We start from the raw sequence: 19,975 nt of genomic DNA on the forward strand, positions 1-19,975 counted from the left end.
AAGTTTCATAGCTTTTTCTACTGATAAAGATCTCCCCCATTTAAATTCATGGGACACCAAAATAATTAAGTTACAGATTTCTGTAGTTTTACACATTTAATTCTTAAGCTCAAAGAGTGCCGCTGACAGATTTCTTTCTGTTGAAATGACACTTCATTTTTTGGTTAAATATATGTACACTGGCAGAAAGGATAGTTTCACTGGTCAGACCAAAGTAGCCAGGATTTGACCACTTCTATAAAATTAGTTTGACATCCCTCGTCCTAATGCAAATGCAAGAGGTTGTACCCAAATTTGACAGCATCCAAGATACACTGCTGCTCATATGGAGACATTTCTTTTAATGCAACTTCATTTAGAATTCAATATTCTCAATAGAATATTCTCAATATTCTAAGTATTCATCACTTTTATACATGTAACACCACACCTGACTCAGAACTGTTATTAGGATTGGCTTTAAACAACATGAAACACTGTGCATATAACCACAGTTAATGTGCAAACGTATCGTAGCAGTCGTAACCAGATTCCTACTAGCACCCTGTGCATGGGGCTTGTATTGTAGGCAACCTGGTAGCTCACCTGGTAGAGCAGATGGTCAGAACCTGTATGCAAAACGGTCACTGGCCAGCTTTGCATAGAGTCAAACTTGCAAAGAAGTCATTAGTAATTCTAGTTTTTCACTGAAATCCATCTCTTATAAATTATGCAAAGAATCAGTGAAAGTTGTATTTAAATTAGGAACTTCATAACAGATTTCCATTAAGTTTATTTGTTTTTCTTCTTCTTCTGGTATGAGGGTAATATCAACTTGATGGTTCATACTGCCCCCAATGTTGTTACAACAGATTTGAGTAAACACCATAACCAGAATATAATAACACCAGCAAAATGTATCACTAAAGTCATAAGATTGTAAAAGATTTTTTTAAATCACTATTATATTAGGGTGAGAAGTAAAGAACAACATTTGCAAAACTAATATGAATAAAAGTCAATAATTTATACAGCATAAGAAAAAACATCGAAGACAAAAATCATCATGAAGTTAATAAAGAGCAACAAACTGCTGTGACTCAATCAGGCTTGTCACAAATGGCGACACAGCTATGAGTACAGACACAGGCCACTTATTTTTATGAAGCAGCTGAGCCTGGGGCTCAGAGAAGACAGAAGTGGAGATGATTCAGGAAGAGCTGACAACAAATCAATAATTACATTAAGTCTCCAAAAGTTCACAATTTAGTTTCAAACTGTCAAACTGTTCAAGGCAAAAATATGAGGCTCTTCCAGTGTATGACAGAGGTTGCACAACCACAGGAAAGTGAATACCATTAATGGTACACGGCCATAAAGTGTGCAGATAAGCTGACGCTGTCACTTAAAAGGAGAACCAAAAATTCTCTAACCATGCCATAATTTGATCCAAATATGTGTTGCCCTAACACAGTTAATCTGCTGGAGATGCTAATCATACCACACCTTTGAAATGTATTCAACTTAACTCAATAGGAGCCATCATACTGTAAATTAGAGCAACATTAACCAAGGTCTACTTCATGTCTGCTGTCTCAACTTGAATAAACATTGCAGCAAACAGCAATAAAAAGCAGCGATAAGGACGTATGGAGAGAAAACGACATGATGCAGACAGAGACTCAGTCAGTCAGTCAGCTGATAAGCACTTCAGTCCAGATAAGCTGCTACAACCCCTTTCCTTTAAATACACAGATGCAGTACAGTCAGCTTGCATCATATCATCACAGGTGACACTGCGTCATAACAAGTGATATGCAATATCTGCAAAGCGGCAAACCCTAAAAACAAATTAGGAGACAGGTACAGCGAACAAGTAGTTTGCAGAAATGAATCTTATCAGCGAATATGGTGATGCAGAAAGTAGGGCGAGACCACACAGCGGATATTGTTACTGAAAGCTCTCTTTATAATAGGGCAGAGCACAAGTAAATGGTTCAACCAGAGACTTCAAACTTGTCAGGTCACCGTGGCACGAGGAGAGAATACCTTTTTCAAATTCTTACAAATTCATCTCCAGAAACGTAACTGTCGCTGTTATTTAGCTTGAAAAGTACCCTGACTACAAAAGATGAATAGCTAAAAAGAACAATGGCGAAAAGATCTAAAAGACACAATTTCCTTGCAAACTGTTTACTTTCAGTGGTGCCATTTAACGCGAAACATGTGCTCGTTGTAGGGTACAGATTACTGCTGTGAAATCTCTCTTTCCTCAAAACCGCAAAGACATCTCCCATGACACTGCAAACCTCATTTCTGCAAGCAAGCCAGATGCCCATTTGCTTTAATCACTTGTTTATATACCTCTAACTCTGATTCTGGGAAGATGGTGGCAGCCAGCGAGTTTTGACACGTACAATTACAATTTATTTTTGAGGGGATATCACTTTCATACATCAAGACTGATTTGGCTTTAAGCAGGAGAACGTGCATCTATCCACATTTAAGACAACATGTTTGCTGTTTTTTTGTTTCTGGTCAATACAGTAAATGCAAGTGTATGTGGTTTCTGTGGGTACAATAAAGGTCTCATAAAACATCTCTACAGTGACTATGACTTTCATATGGTTTTATTTGTGTTTCGTGTGGAAAATAACGGCATAAACTCGTTAACTTTCCAGATCTGTTCCAATATATTAACCAAAATCGTTAGAACATTGGCACACTACACAAAAGCAAACGGTGACTCCAATTCAGTCAGAACCACTGTAGTGAAAAAAGCCTGTTACTGTATTTCAGTCTGCAGTAATTCATATTATGCTTCAGTCACAATTGAAGTACAAATAAGCCTCTACCGCCTTGTGACTAGGAAAAATCGGTGGTTGCCTGGTAACTGCATCGAATTTTTCTGCTGTCAGACACCGATGGCAAGCGGTTAGGGTCACCACTAATGACTGCAAGGCAATTGGACAGGTTGCCTGATGGGAGGCAACCTGTCTCCAAATAATTGCAGTACAGCTTGGACCGACTGCAATCACTCAGACAGACTGTCAAAGGCTTGCTAATAGTTAATTTATAGATGCAGACAGATTTCCAACACAGCAATCAATTTACAGCAACACACATTTCTGTTTAATGTAAATTTCTCTGCATGCACACAGCTTTCTGATTTTCACCAATTTCTCACAGCTAATCACTAATTATCACAAACAGATTGCACGTAAACGCCAACTTGACCCCAACCTGACTGACAGCCGACTGACTGCACCTTATTGCTGTTTTATTGCAATGATGATGCACCAAAGTTGCTTTGAAGACAACAGCTGACTTCCAAGCAACTAGCTCAAAGTCAACAAGATACCAAGTTCGTTGGACATGCTGTTGTCTCCAAACATTAGGCAGCATTGCTCTTTTCTGGGGGGACCCTGCCATCCCATGTCCATGCATATAAAGGTAAAGTCAGAGTGAGACCCCTCTACAATACAAATCATCAGATATGGCACCGATTAACTCAAAAACAGCACAGAAAGAAGAAGCAGAAAAAAGTTGTAGATGCACAGTAACTATAGACAATCTTAGGCTGGCTTTGAGCTCTGCTGTTATCAAGTAATAGGACTGCAAACTGACCTCAACTTTTTGACTTGTCTGCAAAAAAGGTAGTATTTTAAACGAGGCTCATTTCTTCCTCTTAATCTTGGAAATATATTGTAGCTCTGATTTTCAAAATAAATGCTTGGACTTCAAAGTACAGAATTCACAAACACAAAGTGGATCTACCAAGTAAATACACTGGAGTCTGGGGCAAGTCTGCTGTTGCTTGGAGTAATTTAAAGTGAGAGGAAATGGGATAAATAAACAAACTACCCTCCAACTTTCATAGCAAGATAGAATGAATTTACACACTGCCATCAGTTTCTGTAGATTAGCATGAAGTTTAAACATAGGGGATCCAGTTAACCTAGATCTTGTCCAGAATTATTACTTGTGGATTTTTATGTTTTGGCACTCATCCATGAGGTTCTTGGTGGAGACTCTGGGAAAATCAATGCAAGAAGAAAGAGCCCAGCATGCAGCCTCCAGATGCTTCACATCAAGTAAATAACACGTAAACAGTAAATTAATGAGCTTCAAAGGTACTTGTTGGTTGATTTTGTTATCTTTGGGTAAAAACCACGCTAAACCTCTTTCCATCCTCTATTCTCAGCTAAACTAACTCCATGCTGTTGCTTAATATACATCAGACTGCCATGAGGGTATAAGCAATATCACACTGCTGTCTCATCAACATGATAAAAAAACAAAAAAACCCAGATTGTTCTGATTTAAGGCACATTACTGCTATAGCACCAAGATCTCCATCTAATCTTGATCGAAATGCTGTGAACTAGAACATGAGATGTGAGGGCTGCCTCTGTGAAGTGCTGTTGGAAGAGGATGTGATTAATCCCTGCAGGTTCTACGACACCAGACAGACATTGGACGGTAATGAGTCATCAATGAAGACACAACTGAGGATGCAAGGTCGAGTTCAAGCTTGTCAGCCTCTAGAGTTGTAGGAGATTTGGAAAGACAGAAGATGCTTCAAACATTACTCAATAACTTCAGTCTATAAACACCTCAACGTGTAAATGCAGCTCTCAGCTTCAGTTCATGAGGAAAAACACACAAAAAAAGAATCATCAGAAACATGAGCAGACGTGACATATCGCATGTTTTTCTACTAGTGTATGTTACATTCTGTTCCCTGCAAAAATTACATGAAATAAAATAAACGTTTGGCAGGCAGATAATGTACAGCAGTTGTTCCACTTATTGTTTGGAAGCTTACTATGAAATGTAATTGAAGCAGATTGCTGCAGGAATGCTCTCATTTCTCCGCTATGTCATAGTCCATTAGGACGATACGCTTAGGTTTCTTTCTCTGTGCAACACTGGTGGAAATATGAGATGTTTCAGGGAGTGTGTGTGCGTTTATTGACTTGGAAAGCAGCTCTGTGAGTGCGTACGTGTGCGTAGTGTGCACCCAGTGTGCAGCCAGTGTACTTTTTCTGTGCTGCCCTTTCGGATGCCAAAGGATTGTCTGACCATGTCATGCTTACTGGCAGTACGGTGTCACGTTGTAACACACGCTTAACACTACAAGTTCAAAATGCTGAACACAAACATTGCTTAACAGCAGCAAAACCTTTTTTAAATTTTCATTTCTATACTGAACAGTGTCCTTTAAAAGGCAGTTTACCACCAAAACACAGGTTAACTTGATTCATTCTTATTCACACTGAGCAAACTTTGCAGGGAATTCCCCCACCTGATTATGCAATAGTATATCCATGATGATATTTAGACACAATGTATTTCCTTGTAGCAGCAAAAGTGGGGCAACAATGGACAAGCTCAAAGTTGATTTTGAATGCATTTTTCTTATGAAATGCTACTGAAACAGAAAGACTTATTTTTTATTATAATTATTTGGCCTTTATGGTTTTTTGGTTATGGTGATTTTTATTTCCTTTAAACAGGAAGATACTGAAAGCATGTCTACATTTATGTCCTCAGGCAGCCAACAGTGGAAAATATCACCCACACCACCTTAAACTGTGGATTTTGAGATGGGAGTGTCATGTCAAGACCCGAAGGAAAACATGTTTCTTACTTTTCATTTGATGTAACTTTAAACTTGGGTTTCTAACTGCTACATAGGGAAATTATGTACATGTGAATTAATTATTCTGAGTGATTTTTCTAACATTTAATAAATTACAAACATAACCAAAACATCCATGAGAAGGTATCACTGGGTATTATAGATTTTTTTTAAAGATTTTATAAAAACCCAAGGAACCCCTGAAATATAGCTATGAGCAAACTACAGTGTGAACTCAACAGCCCATCACTGCATGACCATTTTACCTACAGAGAATTAAATATGTCATGAGTCTTTCAGTCAAGGTAAGTACAGTTCTTCATCTATTGATAGATATAAGAGTGTGTTAAACTACTGATTGTATTTTTACTGTGAAGTTCTACCTGCCCTGCAATATTAATGCCCATTGTCATGCATGGCTAACAGTAACATTCAACTTTTCGATACTAAGCCTTTTATCTAGACTCAGTATTTACACATATATTATTTCAACACTGAAGAATGTCAGTATTTCTTTTATGTAAAACCTCTTTTTATTTAAAAATGAACTTGATAATTTATGACAATTAATTTTAGTCACTTAAGTCAAAATAAGACAGTTCTTCGCATCCCCAGTTATTTATATTTGGTGGCTCTAGTCTTTCACCTTTCCATCTTTCCATGATACATTCATATGTTGAAAACCTAAGACGGGAGAGTAGCAGCAAGGTCATGGTATAAGAAGGAGCAGGCATCAATGACCACAGACATTATTTAAGTTAGACACAGCATAAATTGAGGAGGTGGGCAGCAAAGCGGCTTGCAGATGCACAGCAGCGGTAAAGCAGCTTATATAGCTCACGTTATGTGAAATTAACCAAACCATTAGCTGATGTGAACTCACACTGAGATCATCTGATCTGTCTGGACTGCCTATACTAATATTATGCTAAACTCTATGCTTAGTGCCAACAGGTGCCAACAACTGTCCTCAAATTAACTGCAGTCTGAATTTTCTGCTTCCAAGTTCTGGATCAGGAAATACAGGTTTACCTAATAAGTAGACATGAAAGGAAGATTGTACCTGATGATTTGATACCAGCTTTCTGATAGTTGAGGCTTGAAATGAATTCCAGCAGTACTTTGACAAAACAGACTGTTCTTGCTATAGAAAGAACATATAAAGATAAGGATGTCTTACCTATGAAGGGGATTGAATCCAGAGAGTCATCCAAGTTGCTGGAACCGGACTTTTGCCGTGTGTCTCCCAGCCTTCTTAGATGCATCTCCCTGTAGCTGTCACTAGACGTCCAGCACATTGCTGCATCTGCAGAGCCTGCCTTCACCAAGGGTGGTGACTTATGAGTCACTCCTCTCTGGTTGTCGTTAACAGCTATTACATAGGACGGAGGGCGAACATGAGCAGTTCCAGATATTTTGTCCCTTCTAAGGACCACAACGGTAGCATCAGGTCCTTCAACACCCTCTGCAAGACTGCCGTTAGTCCACACAAGAGAATTAGTGGAACTAGAGGTTTCTTTGACCTTTGGCTTTTGGGTGACAGCTCCATTACTGGTAGAAGAACTGTCAGCACTTTGTAGTTGTCTCTGCATGGGCAGTTTAGATGAAGGACCAGAGCAAGAGGAGGATCTGGCTGCTAGCCCCGCCTCTGACCTGCTCTCTATTTTCAGACTGTCAGCCCTGGACCTGAGCTGCAGGTGCAGAGGGGAGGAGTAGCCCATATGGTTGCCCATGATGTTAGCTCTTTGGTCTTTTAGAGGGTCCATGGGTTTAGAGGAAGGTAAGGCAGGTGAGGCATCTGAGATGGCATTTTTGACAGGCAGACGTGACGGCCTCATTACGATGCCATCTGTCCTCGATGGTAGTGCAGAATCTGTTGTACCTTTAGTAAACACAGGAGCTGCTAGAGGCGAGTTGGAAAATCCCTGCCCTTCTTCCTCTTGTCCAGTGAGACTCCTGTTTAGATGAGGTAAAGCCCTCAAGCCAGATCCCTGCCTGCTAGCCCTGGCTTCCTCTCCCTGACCCAGCTGAAGCCTATCCTCCACCCCCAACCTGTCTCCAGAGAGAAGCCCACCTAGCTCTCCAGGATGCTGACCCAGGTAATCACAAGACCGAGCACGAGGTTTGGTGACTCCCGTTGGGGTTGAGAAAGGCAGAGCATCCTGTGAAGCGCTACGAGGCCAATTCCTAGTTGTTATCGTCCTCTCTGCCCTGCCTCCTAGCCTCTCCTGGGAGGCGCTGCGTAAAGGAGCTGTCACTGCAGCGCCTTGACTACCTGTATCCACCCCACGGTCATTGGATGCACTCCTGCGTCTAACCTGGGATTCCAGTGCCCCTCTCTGACTGGCAACGGGAGGAGATGTTGTTCGTTGCTGGGTGTAGACAGAACTAGAACTGGAAGCTGCACGCAAGGTGTCCAAGCGTTCCTGGATGGTGCGGCAGCCATAACTGTGCAGTCTTTTGGCATCAATATAGTCCTTATAGGTGGTGTAGTTTTTCCAGTCAATGTTCTGGTGAGGGGAGGTGGAGGGAGCTGTGGGAGAGGGTGAGTAGTGGTTGGCGCTGGGTGAGATGGCAGTGGAGAACGTGTCCTGTGAGGCCCGTCCAGGTGGAGATAAAGTGTCAGGATAGATTCCAGGTCTAGAAGTTGAGGAAGGGGAGTAGACTGGCATTTCTGTGGTGTGTGAGGAAGGGTACTGTAACTGAGCGCTCCCAGGGACTGAGGGAATAAGGGGTCTTGGTCGGGCTGAGCCAGAATCTGTTGTAGGACCATACCGGTTTTCCTCAGTCCTGTGGCTGGGTCCAGCCCGAGCCACCCGAGACCCCCTCTCAATCTGATCAGGGGGCACTGTCCTCACATTGTCATTACAGACACACACCGCTGTCTGAGACTTTGACGTCTGCTGGGGAGGAGGAGGAACAGGGATTTCCACCCGATAGCTCTTCTCTGTGGCGCCCCCTCGCCTCCCTGGTCCTTGAACTGGCCCTCTGGGAGTCTCAGTGACAGTGACAGGCTCTGATGACTGAGCCATGCCCGCAGCCTTGACTTCTATCCGTGGGTAACATATGGGAGGGGGCTCAGGGATATTCTGGGCATTTCCGCTGTATGCCTCATTTCCTTTGAGGTATGCATCCTGGGAATACGCCTGCAAGAGATTATAAGAAATTGTATCACTTTGGTTGCACAGAGGTTTAAGAGCTAAACCAATCCCATCACATCCACAGAGATCAACCTAACCAGAGAACAGATATATTAAACTTTCCTAAAAGACAAGCATGGAGTGGGAAGTGCTGTAGAGTTGACACAACAACACTTAACACAAATATAACTGGTGCAGACGCATTTCCAAAAATATCCAAGAATACAAAGAGTGGGATATCTATTTTTGCCCTGTCATCTCATTTCTCAAGCAGTATTGCTAAAGATGCATTTACAACCACATCTCATATTACACCTTCACTGCCATTTCAGCCACAATAGCATGTTCCTATAGAAATACCACATCTGCAGTACAAAAACATTGTAGCTCAAGTTACAAAACTGGAGGACTCGTAATCCACAAGTGTCATTTATTGACAGGAGTCTTTGTATGAGTTGACAAGATTATCAGAAAGTCAAACACTGCTGCTGCATACCCACAGCAAACTGGACGTGACAGATGGGACAACTGGATTGATCCCGTCTATACCAATAAATGAATAGCATGCCATTTCTTCAAATCAAACACAGCTCTGCTCAGAGTTTCTCAATTCTTTTTCTAGGAGACGGCAAACAAATGTTGCAGCCTAAACTCCTCTGTAAAAAAGAAACACAAGTGGGAAAAGGAGGCTGCCAGAGAGGGCAATAAGTAGAGAAAGAAAGCTGGAAAATCCAGAATAAACCCTCAGAGTCAGAGTGAGAATTAATCTGGCAGGGGCTTACCCACCTTTGGTACCGAAGAGTGTGCCCTGAGGCATGAGGAGAGGGTGAACGGGGGTCTCCTCTGTCTGCTGTTGGCAGCTAACGTTACTTCTGTCAGCATGGCTTCACAATTCTACAGTCACTGAAGCCACCAAGGTACTTTCCGTGATAAAAAGTGAAAGAAAAACACTTTGTGTTTTGCCACAGATGGCGTCAGAAAAAAACTCCTGGCTGCATACTGAACAGACTGTATTTCCACATCCTTTCAGCACAGACGTTCTTGAGAAAATGAAAGGGAGAGAGTTGTGGCGTTGGACTTTAATCGATTGCACTCTACCTGAGGTGTCAGATTACAGCTGCATTAACAGTAACAGCACTACCTCAGCTGCCGGGTGCCTCCCTCTGAAACTACGTTCAATCCAAGAGAACTCTATTTCCTCACCATGGAAAGCACAGAGGGAAATTCAGAAGCAGGGCATTTGTTTATCCTTTAAACACATCTTTCCTTTCTTTCCCTTAACCTACTCTTCAGGATAAGGGGAAAAACACCCTGTTCTACCTGTCCTACCACTGCAAACACAATCTTAAGACAAGGGGAGATCTGTCATAAGGGATGAAGGAAAGTGGAAGATGAGAAGATTAGTATGATTTCCCTTCTTACCAGAGCAGTGATATCCCTGGAAAACTGCAGTCCACAGGTTAGATAAATGGAAGCAGAGAGAGAAAAAAGGAAATAAAGAGAAGTAAACAGGTAAGAATAAAGAGGTAAAGAGGTACCAACGATAGACTTCGGCAAAAGCTAAAAATACATCTTGCTGTAGGAAGTGTGAACAGAGGCATCACAGTCAGTCAAAGTGGAAAAATAAGAATGGAAAGGAGCGCAGTTGCCCATTTGGTGTTCGTCTTAGACCTGAATACCTTCCTGAGTCTCGTTGTTTGTCCCCATTATTTCGTGCCCTCACCTTCCTCCGCCTCCACCACACAGCACAGTCGCTGTCAGAACACACTGGCAAATATATTCTGCTGGCTTTTTCTCCTTCTACATACTCTGCATTTCTTCCCTTTGCTCTGTCACTCTCACCTGCTCACTGTGGTACCGCCCCTCCCTTCCCCTTCCTCGCCGGCTCCTGGAGCATTTCGTCGCCCTTGTGTGTTACACTCTCTCCACACTTGCCTCTTTCCTCGTCTTCCCTCTGATCTGTCAGATGCTGCACTGTCAGATTATTTTTTTTTTTTGCTCTTTTGGGTGAGCACCCTTGCTTGCCTGATCTGCACCAGCTTCCGCCTTGTAAACAGAGCACTGAGGGGAGTCAGCTGACTGCAGCTGCACTCCCTCCGGTTAGGACTCAGTATCTTCCAAAACAGACATTTAAAAAGAGACACATACATATTTACTGATACTTGTGTTGTTGCATATGCCGCTTCAAGCTTCCTTTTATCTTATGGAAACAATATTAGATCGAGTCTTCTCAATCTTGTCAATATGAGCGCCGCATGAATACCAGAAATTTCATATATTTCCATACAGATATTCTTTATCCTTTTTATGGGATAGAATCTAATGCACAAGATCAAATATTAAATATGGAATGAGAACTATTAGCTTGTTTACTCACATTTCACTTTTATGTTGGGGCTCATTCTGGATTTTAAATAGGTCAGATTGTTACGAACTGTACATTAAAACGGTGAAATTAACTCTGATTGTTGTTTTCCTCCATGAGGAGAAACAGCTAATTGCTTCCTTTGAATCCCTTGTGAGTGCTCTGATTCATTCCAAAAGGCCAAAAGCAGCTTTCTGTGGCTTTTTGGTGAGCTGAGGCCAAACTAACAAGCTATGTGAGGAATTTAGCAACACAGTGGGATCTGACTCAGCTCTCTACTTCAACAGTGATTTTCCCCAAACAGAGGTGAGAAACGTGTGGCGACTGGTTTGACACGGCTTTGCGCTGTTATCGTCTGAGGTGCTCTGGACCCTGACTGATGCCGTATGCTGGTTGTTTGCGTCACTGAGGTCCGTAGGCTGATCGGTATAAATTTGCGGAACTGCGGCATGAAACCCGGCTAGGCGGCGTTCCTATTTGCTGGTTTTACTCCCAGCTTTTTGAAAACTGGCCCACCCACACGGGACAATCAATACAAGCTTTAAGTATAAGAACAATCCTTAAGAAACATTGCATAGAGTGGGTGGTTAAACATTGACTCAGCACTGGAATGATTACTAGAGTTCTTCCACGGTGGATTAATCATGTGACTACAAACTGCAGCCTATAAATCCCTGCAACTGTTGAGTCTTGACTAGCTAGCCATAATCAGACGTTAACGACACATTTTTCTCATCATAAGACGTTTTCTCCTGATGCTCAAATTTATGTAAATATTTGTTTTATTTAAAGACGTAAATAAAACGATTAAAACCTGAATTATGGTGTAATTGTCATTAATACTGTTCTGAGGCGCCATATGACATCTGTGGTCATCATACTTGGTAACCCTAACACAACCCTAACCCTTTCATTTGGAGAAAGGTAAAACAGACTCTTTTAGATAAAAATGTGAATAGTTTTTGATGCGTGTAAGTTAGAATGATTATTTTAGTTGGTCATTGATTGCAAAGACTAGCAGAATATTTTAATGAAAACAAAACTTGTGTATTCTGTTTGCCTGGGTTATGCATGATTTACATCTATGCTGAATCCATGTAGGGCCCACCAAGTAACCTATGAAAGTAGCCAATGCTGTTGCCAGCATTGTGCCACCAACACACTAGTTGGTTTGGGGTTTCTCTATTTGAATGGATCCATTGTATTCCAGTCAACGTGAAAAATGAAGATGAAACGATGATGGTACTGAACAGGCCAATCACAGTCTTTACAGGCTGCACTGATGCGACGCAGTTAGTTTCTAAGAGTCACGGTGTCGGGTTTCAGAAGGGTTTGTGGTCACAGTGTACCTCCGGCATAGATTTAACACAGAAGCTTAGATCCCACTTTAGAGTTACAGACCTCAGAGGGTTAGGCAAAACAGCATAATTTGCAGCTAGTAACACAAGTTGTCTGCTTTGGAGTCTGGACACCAAACTGACAATCTAAAGCAACTGTTTGGCTACATGGCAAGCATCTGTGGAACTGCTGCAAGAAAAATCTGACAAGTAAAGTTTTCACTGGCTCCAGCTGCACAGTGGAGAGCCACAGAAAATGAATCTAAAAGCAAACTTCAAGAATGATCTTGTCTGTAGCCAGCATTTTGAAAGGGATGATGAATGTGACTATTGTTGGATAAAAAAAATTCCTTACTGAGTCATATTTGTTCATTGAGCCGGGAAACCAGGTGCAACCAAGGTAATGCTTTTGTATATTGCTACACAGGTTAGCTGACCATACGTTACTGTATATAGCCGACTGTTTGACACAATCACAAGCAAAACAGTGACAGCGAACAAAGTAAAATACTGTACAGTATCTCTTTTGAAAATAAAGTTGAAATGTCTGGTTTATTTGACACATCCAGAGCATTTTTCTTCAGCAGAACAAAGGTGATTATTTAATGTAATTTCATAAGATTAACAGGTTAAGTTTTAGTATGCCCGCACACGTACTGCGCGATGGATGGAATGAAGAGACAGACATTTTAATGTCAACATAAGTGAAAATTAATTATAGCCATTCATAACCTAATCCTAAAGTCTTAAAAGCTGCTCTCCAGTTTTACAACTGAGGATTATCTCTTTAGATGTTGTGCACTTGTGGTATTTACAGATAAACAAATGCTTACCAGCTGCAAAATGTCCTCATCCTTTGGCATCACACAGAGTTCCAGCAAGGCATCACTGATGGATGATAAACATAAGAGAGAGAGAAAGACAGAGAGAGGAACAGTTATAAGAGCTCAAATTCAGGACATGTGAACATTTCTCGTAAGAAAAAGCCAGGTGACATATTAAAGGAAAAAAAAAAAACTAGACTCTTAACCACTGCAGTGACAGGGTTGGGTGTCTCTCTTATGCTATTGGGGGCATTTCAATGGCATACTTTGGATTGTAATGTGATTGGTATCTTCCAGAATGAGAACCTGGGCCAGGCCACACCAACAAGACATACAGTAAAGGGCTGAATGACTAAAGTTGCAAAACAAATGTTATCAGTGAAAAAAAGCAGTTCTTTGATTTGATGCTCTTCATATTTCTGAAATCTCAACCCAACTGAACATCTCTGGGAGATTTTGTACTCATCAGATTAAGGTCTCGTCATGTCTGCATGACTCAGGTCTGCTGTAGCTGTGCACTGTCACCAGAAGGAAGAGTCAAAAATATGAGGGCTACTCTTATTTGTGTTGTTATTTCTGAAGGTGGGATGTTAAACTCATTTCACTTTATGAGCCACATACACCCCACTTTGATCTTAAGTTTATGTTCATTCAAAGAAAATGTCTGGACTGGAGTCTTTTCTGGGCCACGGGCCTTATGTTTCACATTCCTGTTCTTCTTTTTTCTGATTCACCTCCCGTGCTTGTTTGTACAACATTGTCCTTTGTTTTTTCAAAGCATCGCGCTGAAAGTCCCTTTGACTAACAGAAAGTGTGCATAAACATCAAGACGTCTGCCAGGAAGCACTCACGGGCTTAGCTGGAAAGTGTCTCAAAGTGTGTGAGGCTGTTAAGCTGGGCACTGGGATTGGTCTATTAAGAATGACAAACTGAATGTTAAAAACAACATGTGCTGCTATTTAGATTGTTTTTTCCACATTTCTTCCTCTCCGTGGTGAAGCCTGCTATCATTCTCTTTCCTGCTCCGTTTCAAACATTCACCATTCTTGGGAGGACTGCATGCAAGTGTATCTCCAAAGCATCTGCATTGGTTACATTATTACAGTCTTTCTCTCTCTAAGCGCAACCAAAAAGTCATGCAAGCAAATACAAATGCAGGGCCACGAATTCTGGATGAGGCAGCCCTCTCCAAAATCATAATGGTGTTGCCACAGAGTAACAGAAACTGGCATTTTCCCACCTGTAGTGCATTTACTTTGGTCTGAATCAGCTGATATGCTTGTATTCTTTTGTCACGTCTCTGTACATCTTTTCACAGCTAAATGTAACACATGGCTGTGAAAGCATGTGGGCTTTCTCTGATAAGGAAACTCTCTCCTAAAAATGAACATGTTTCCCAACATCACTAACTCCTTTCCCATCAATAAGCCACAAACATTTATGAAAGGATTAGATCTTCTGAGTCATTCAGGCTTTTTTTTCCCCCTTAAAATGAATCATAAAATGAAACGTGCGATCCTACCTGTTCTGGATCAAGGCTATGACTTGAGAGTATGTCTTCCCAATGATGCTCTCTCCATTCACCTTCACTATCCGATCCCCTGGGCAGAAAAGAAAAAGAATAAATGAAAGAGCAGCACGTATTTGTGCTCTGAAAAATGATCTGAAATCACAGTCAACGTGATTATTGACCAAAGAAACCACGACGGAGTGACTCCTTCCAGCACAAACACACATTTGTGTTCAGATCAAAAGGAGAATCGTAATACCAACGCATGTTTATGTATGTAAAGACCCCATGTTAGGACCTATCTCCAAGTTTTCTGAAGATGGCCATCATACAGGAAGAGAGGGGAGGTGAGTTTAGGAGAGAAACTAAATAATTGTGGGAAAATACCACTCGCTTGTCCCAGGAGGAGAGCGAACAGATAAAGGCAGGCAGCTTTAGAGGGCTTGTCTGGACCGCTTTACATTTCCTGTAAAACAAAGTGCTAACCTGGCAGTAATTCTGGCAGCAGTCAGCCATCACCTAAATTCCAGGGAAAACTGTAAAGAGCAGGAGCTGATCCATGCTTTCACCAAAAAGGGGTGTTTTTATGTTCGCTGATTAAAATTAGAACCGATTCCTGTTTTGATAAGACAAGAAAAAAAGTGGGAGATGTACAAAGACAAATTTAAGGAGAGGTCAGAATAACAGCGTGCATATTACACTTTGCTCAACCCCCCACGAAGGAGCCATCTGTTATTTTGTAACCTCATATCTGTTTTGCCTGGCAGTTTACAAGGAAGTGAGTTACCTACAGTACAGACATGAAGAAATCTTGGCATAAAAAGGCACTTTGAGGTCAGATATGAGACAGGCAGAGTTAATCAGATCTGCCGGTTATTACACTGTGTGTGTGTGTGTGTGTTAATGTGACTGTGTGTGTGTGTTTGTGTGTACCTGTACAGAGTCCAGCTCCGTGGGCGGGACCGCCCTCCTTCACTTGCTTGACGAAAATCGTGTCCATTGGCTCCAGACGATTCCTCTGTCTCCCTGGCAACCAGAGAGTGAGAGAGAGAGTGAGCACACATGCAGAATGGCGATTGGTCACACAGTTAGGAAAAGCAGCAGCAGTGGAGTCATAACTAGGCCAAATTGCATAGGGAGAATTTAACAGCTTCAATATTCTGCTCATGTTGCTGATTATTGCATATTTCCCCTTTGAAGCCCTGAAATGATGTAAATGCAGACAGTTTGTAGCAAAAACACGAAGTCCAAGGAAAGTAGAGAAAAGGGAGTGTCTATAAATTTTAGACTGTTTATAGATGATGATTTGCAGAGTTTTTTTCCTGTCTCAAAGAGTTATTTTTAGAAGGTGATTGTGCACGTGAGTATGACTGGTACACATACATTTTATGGATAAATGTACTGGGCCACCTGTGCTGGGAGCTGCTAAGCTTGGGAAGCTGATACTACAAAGGTTCTGCTGAACCGTTTTTGTGCTGATGTCAATGCCAGAGGAGGTTTGGAGCGCTACAGTTATTCATTTAGCAGCTTTTACACACTTTTAACACTCTGCGATTCCCGCTCTGCAACTTTATGCGGTCTGCCACTTCATGGCTGAGTTGCTGTGGTTCCTAAACACTTCCCCTTTGCAATAATACCACTTACAGTTGATGAATGAAAAGCTAGCAGAGAATACATTTCAAGAACTGACTTGTTGCAATGGTGGCATCCTGTTACAGCACCACGCTCAAATTCAATGAGCTCTTTGGAGAAACCCATTCTTTCATGAATGTTTGTAAAGGCAGACTCCATGGCTGGGTGCTCGCTGCTATGGGACTGAAAATCCAAAAGTTTAAGATGTATACCCCAATATGTTCATACTGAGTATAGTTAGGGCAAAGGACAGTCTGTGCATTCTCCTGTTATTTGTGAGAATACCTATTTAGTAAAGGTAACTTTACTCAGGAAAAACAGCTTACAAAAATATAAAAAGAATCTGATGAACAAAGTTGGAAGGTTCAGTAGTGATAAAAATCACTTCCATCAGAACTAAATATTTGGAAAAAATGTTCAGCCATTTTCATTTTTCCTCTTCTCCAAAGGAAACACCTGGGTTTTCAGTCAGTTTAAAGCAGCAGAGATTTATTTTGCTCTTTCTTTACTTTAAAAGTCGAAATGCAATAAAATAAGTGCTGTTAATATATAATCAAGTTGCCTGCTGTAACCAGATGTTGTATTTTGGATGTTTTTTCACTATCTTACTAAACGCTGACGTGCTACAGCTAACAGTTATTATATTTGTTAATGAATCTGACTTTTATTCTTAGTCAGCTGTTTGGTGAATGAGAAAAAGCTTTCATTGACATATGCACTGTCATCAAGAGTTTCAATTGTTATTACATTAGCTAACACTGACAGATCCCTTATTTTCAGTTCTGATCAGTGTTGCATTTTCAAACTTAACACAAACCGACTTCTTGAGCAGAACTACACAGAAAAATACATTATTTCACATCTCAAAATATGTCATCATCATAACATCCAAACACTGTGCATCAGTTTATATCCTTTCACTGGACAGCAAGGGGAGGTCACAGGATGCTGACATGGCTGCACGCAAACAAGCCACAAAGGAGGTCACTTTCATATGGCAGAGGGAAAGCTAGTACAGCATGGCATGTGACGTACAGTGAGGCAGGCTAGTGGAGAAAACGTAGCTGATTAAGGATCAATACTATCATATTTCAAACATATTCAGACAGCATCTATCTAAAAGGTATAGCCAGCAGCTATCCTTGTGTGTAATGAAGATAAAAACTGTCTTTAACCGAGCCCATTAAGCCACAATCTCAGTTAACATCAGCTGCCTTTTAGAGCCCACGGGCTTTGAGGAAGTGCAACATCAGAGCATCCCCACTGTTCTTCCCTCAGGGAACGCTGACGACCGTGCCCTGCTTTGAGTTCACACAGCAGAGTCATGCATTTACTAGCCAGAGGTTACTCTGACGTTCGGTGTGTTTTAGAGCTCTGAACAGCTGGACTGGAGCAGATGTTGCTAAAGAAAAACTTCAAAGGTGAGGAAACGTTCACTGAGTTTACACATGTTGGTCTGGGATCCAACCTTGTTACACTCTGTCCCTTTTTTCCTAAAATCTTGACTACATCCAGACTGCATGCATTTAATGTTGAATTCCTGCTGGGAGGAACCACAGAAATGTTTCCAGAAGAGGCCGTTGTAATGCAAGTGTGTCACCTTAGTCGTCCTCTTTCCCTGCAAGCCAGCATGTTTAATGTTTATGCCACTACCTCCCTCCTGTGGCTGAATGTGTTACTGCAGGAAATTAACATTCATTATACTGGAGGTTTGACCCACTAATTAAATCTGAGATAATATTTACTAAAAGGAACAACATCTGCTGATAAATGTTGTCCCTTGTATGTTCTGGTTTATTTAATCCTCACAATGACAATACCATTATCTCAACCATGTTAGTTCAGGAAGCTAAAATGTCACAGATTTCATACGCAAGCTATACAAAAGTCAGTTTATTACTCTGATGTCAACATTAAATGCACTTCAGAGTTTGACTGACAGCAGCTGCAGGGTTGTTTCTGATCCAGCAGAAGGCAGCAGAGGCTGTAAAATGACTCATCACCCAGGTATAGCATAAAACTGTTAAGAGCAGCTTTTCACTCTTCATGCTGATATGATGTCATTGAATTATCCAGTGACTAAACAATTACCAAAACCTTGGCATGCTGACATTGTGGCTCTTTTTCAGCACTCCAAAACAAGCGATGAAAGCTGCACTGATGCATTAGGGCGTGATGTTACAGGCACATTTAAGGACGTGACTGACCCATGCCGTAGCTACAGATGTCAACAAATACTCTCCCCTCCCTCCCCCCACTCAGTGTGTGTACTAAGCAGGTTCCCCCTTCGCTATTAGCCAACCTCAGCAGGCTCCAGCTCTGCAGCAGAAATTGGATTGTGGAAGTTTCCATGCGCTGCAGCTGGATGAACGGGATTAAATATGGAAAGCTTTGGATAGATTTAATGCTCCCAACTGTCTTAGAGCAGAAACTATTATGTGGATTAATGAAATACATCTGTCTGCCTCAAAATGATTTCAGCTCATCTGAAACACAGATGGACAGCTGAATAACCGCAGTGATTTTTGGCGGGAAAATCTTTGACAAATGACACTTATGAACCAGCTTGCGTCACCCTTTTATGTCACAGTAAAAAGGCATATGACTAAAGCAAACTGTGGCAAAGAAAGCATGTGCAACCTGTAAGGTGCCAGCATAGGTATATACACTATATTGTCAAAGGTACTGAGCCACCTACACTCTACCACCTACCAATGATCTGCTCTACCATGGACACCCATGCCAAGAAGCTCCTGGCCTACAGTTTTGTGCTGCTGGTAATGCCAGAGGAGTTACTGAGTCAGCAGAGCATTGGCACTTTTTACACACTATGCCTTTGCACTCAGTGACCTCGCTCTTTAACTTTACCTGGTCTGGCACTTCATAGCTGAGTTGCTCTGGTTTCGTAATACTTCCACATTGCAATAATACCACTAACAGCTGATTGTGAAATATCTAAGAGGGAAAAAAAACTCACTAACATACTTGATGCAACATTACCCATTGGTTCACAAAGGTTTGTAAAGGCAGACTGCTTTCATTTTATGCACCAAATGGACTGAAAACATTTAAGAGGTGTGGCCCACAGACTGTATATAAAAGATGGGATTAGAAGCCATATTATCACGTATTAACTTATAGAATATGGTTTCTATAATCCTAGATAGGTGGTTAGTATAAACTATAACTGAGTGAGATATCACATCAGTCTGAATCCTAAAGCAGCCACGCTTTAAATACTGTATAACTGAAATGGTTGACCTGCTATAAAGAAAAATACTACTTATAGACAAAAGATCTATAACAGGCAATAAACATGTTTATTTTATCTTTAAAAACGAGAATTTTAAAGTTGACTCCGTGGCCTCAAGTGGCCATTAGAAGAAATGCCTTTTAAAATGACTTCAGGTATTCTGTCTATCCATGTAAAGGCAAGGGAAAACATCGAATGGGATAAGCTCATTTGCTTAAAAAAATATCCTTAAATGACTAATCCATTACTAACGTATGATTATTTTGACTTGATTAGAGAAGCGATTCTTTC

At 41.3% G+C, this 19,975-nt stretch overlaps 1 protein-coding gene across 6 annotated transcripts in view; it reads right to left on the reverse strand.

The window, feature by feature from the left end:
* arhgap21a (Rho GTPase activating protein 21a) overlaps nt 1-19,975 on the reverse strand; it is a 101,050-nt gene that overhangs the window by 15,511 nt on the left and 65,564 nt on the right. For 4 of the 6 annotated variants that reach the window (XM_005449063.4, XM_025910189.1, XM_005449062.4 and 1 more), the window contains 5 exons: nt 15,733-15,825; nt 14,812-14,890; nt 13,299-13,353; nt 10,186-10,209; nt 6,804-8,769 (listed from right to left, as the gene is read on the reverse strand). In XM_005449063.4, coding sequence (XP_005449120.2) covers nt 6,804-8,769; nt 10,186-10,209; nt 13,299-13,353; nt 14,812-14,890; nt 15,733-15,825 — 2,217 coding nt within the window. Of the gene's footprint in view, nt 1-6,803; nt 8,770-9,549; nt 9,814-10,185; nt 10,210-13,298; nt 13,354-14,811; nt 14,891-15,732; nt 15,826-19,975 lie in introns of those variants that run through there. The other 2 variants (XM_005449061.4, XM_005449064.4) reach the window with 2 other exon arrangements.

Source organism: Oreochromis niloticus, linkage group LG9 (assembly GCF_001858045.2).
Source record: "Oreochromis niloticus isolate F11D_XX linkage group LG9, O_niloticus_UMD_NMBU, whole genome shotgun sequence".
In the NCBI taxonomy this organism is placed as follows: domain Eukaryota; kingdom Metazoa; phylum Chordata; class Actinopteri; order Cichliformes; family Cichlidae; genus Oreochromis; species Oreochromis niloticus.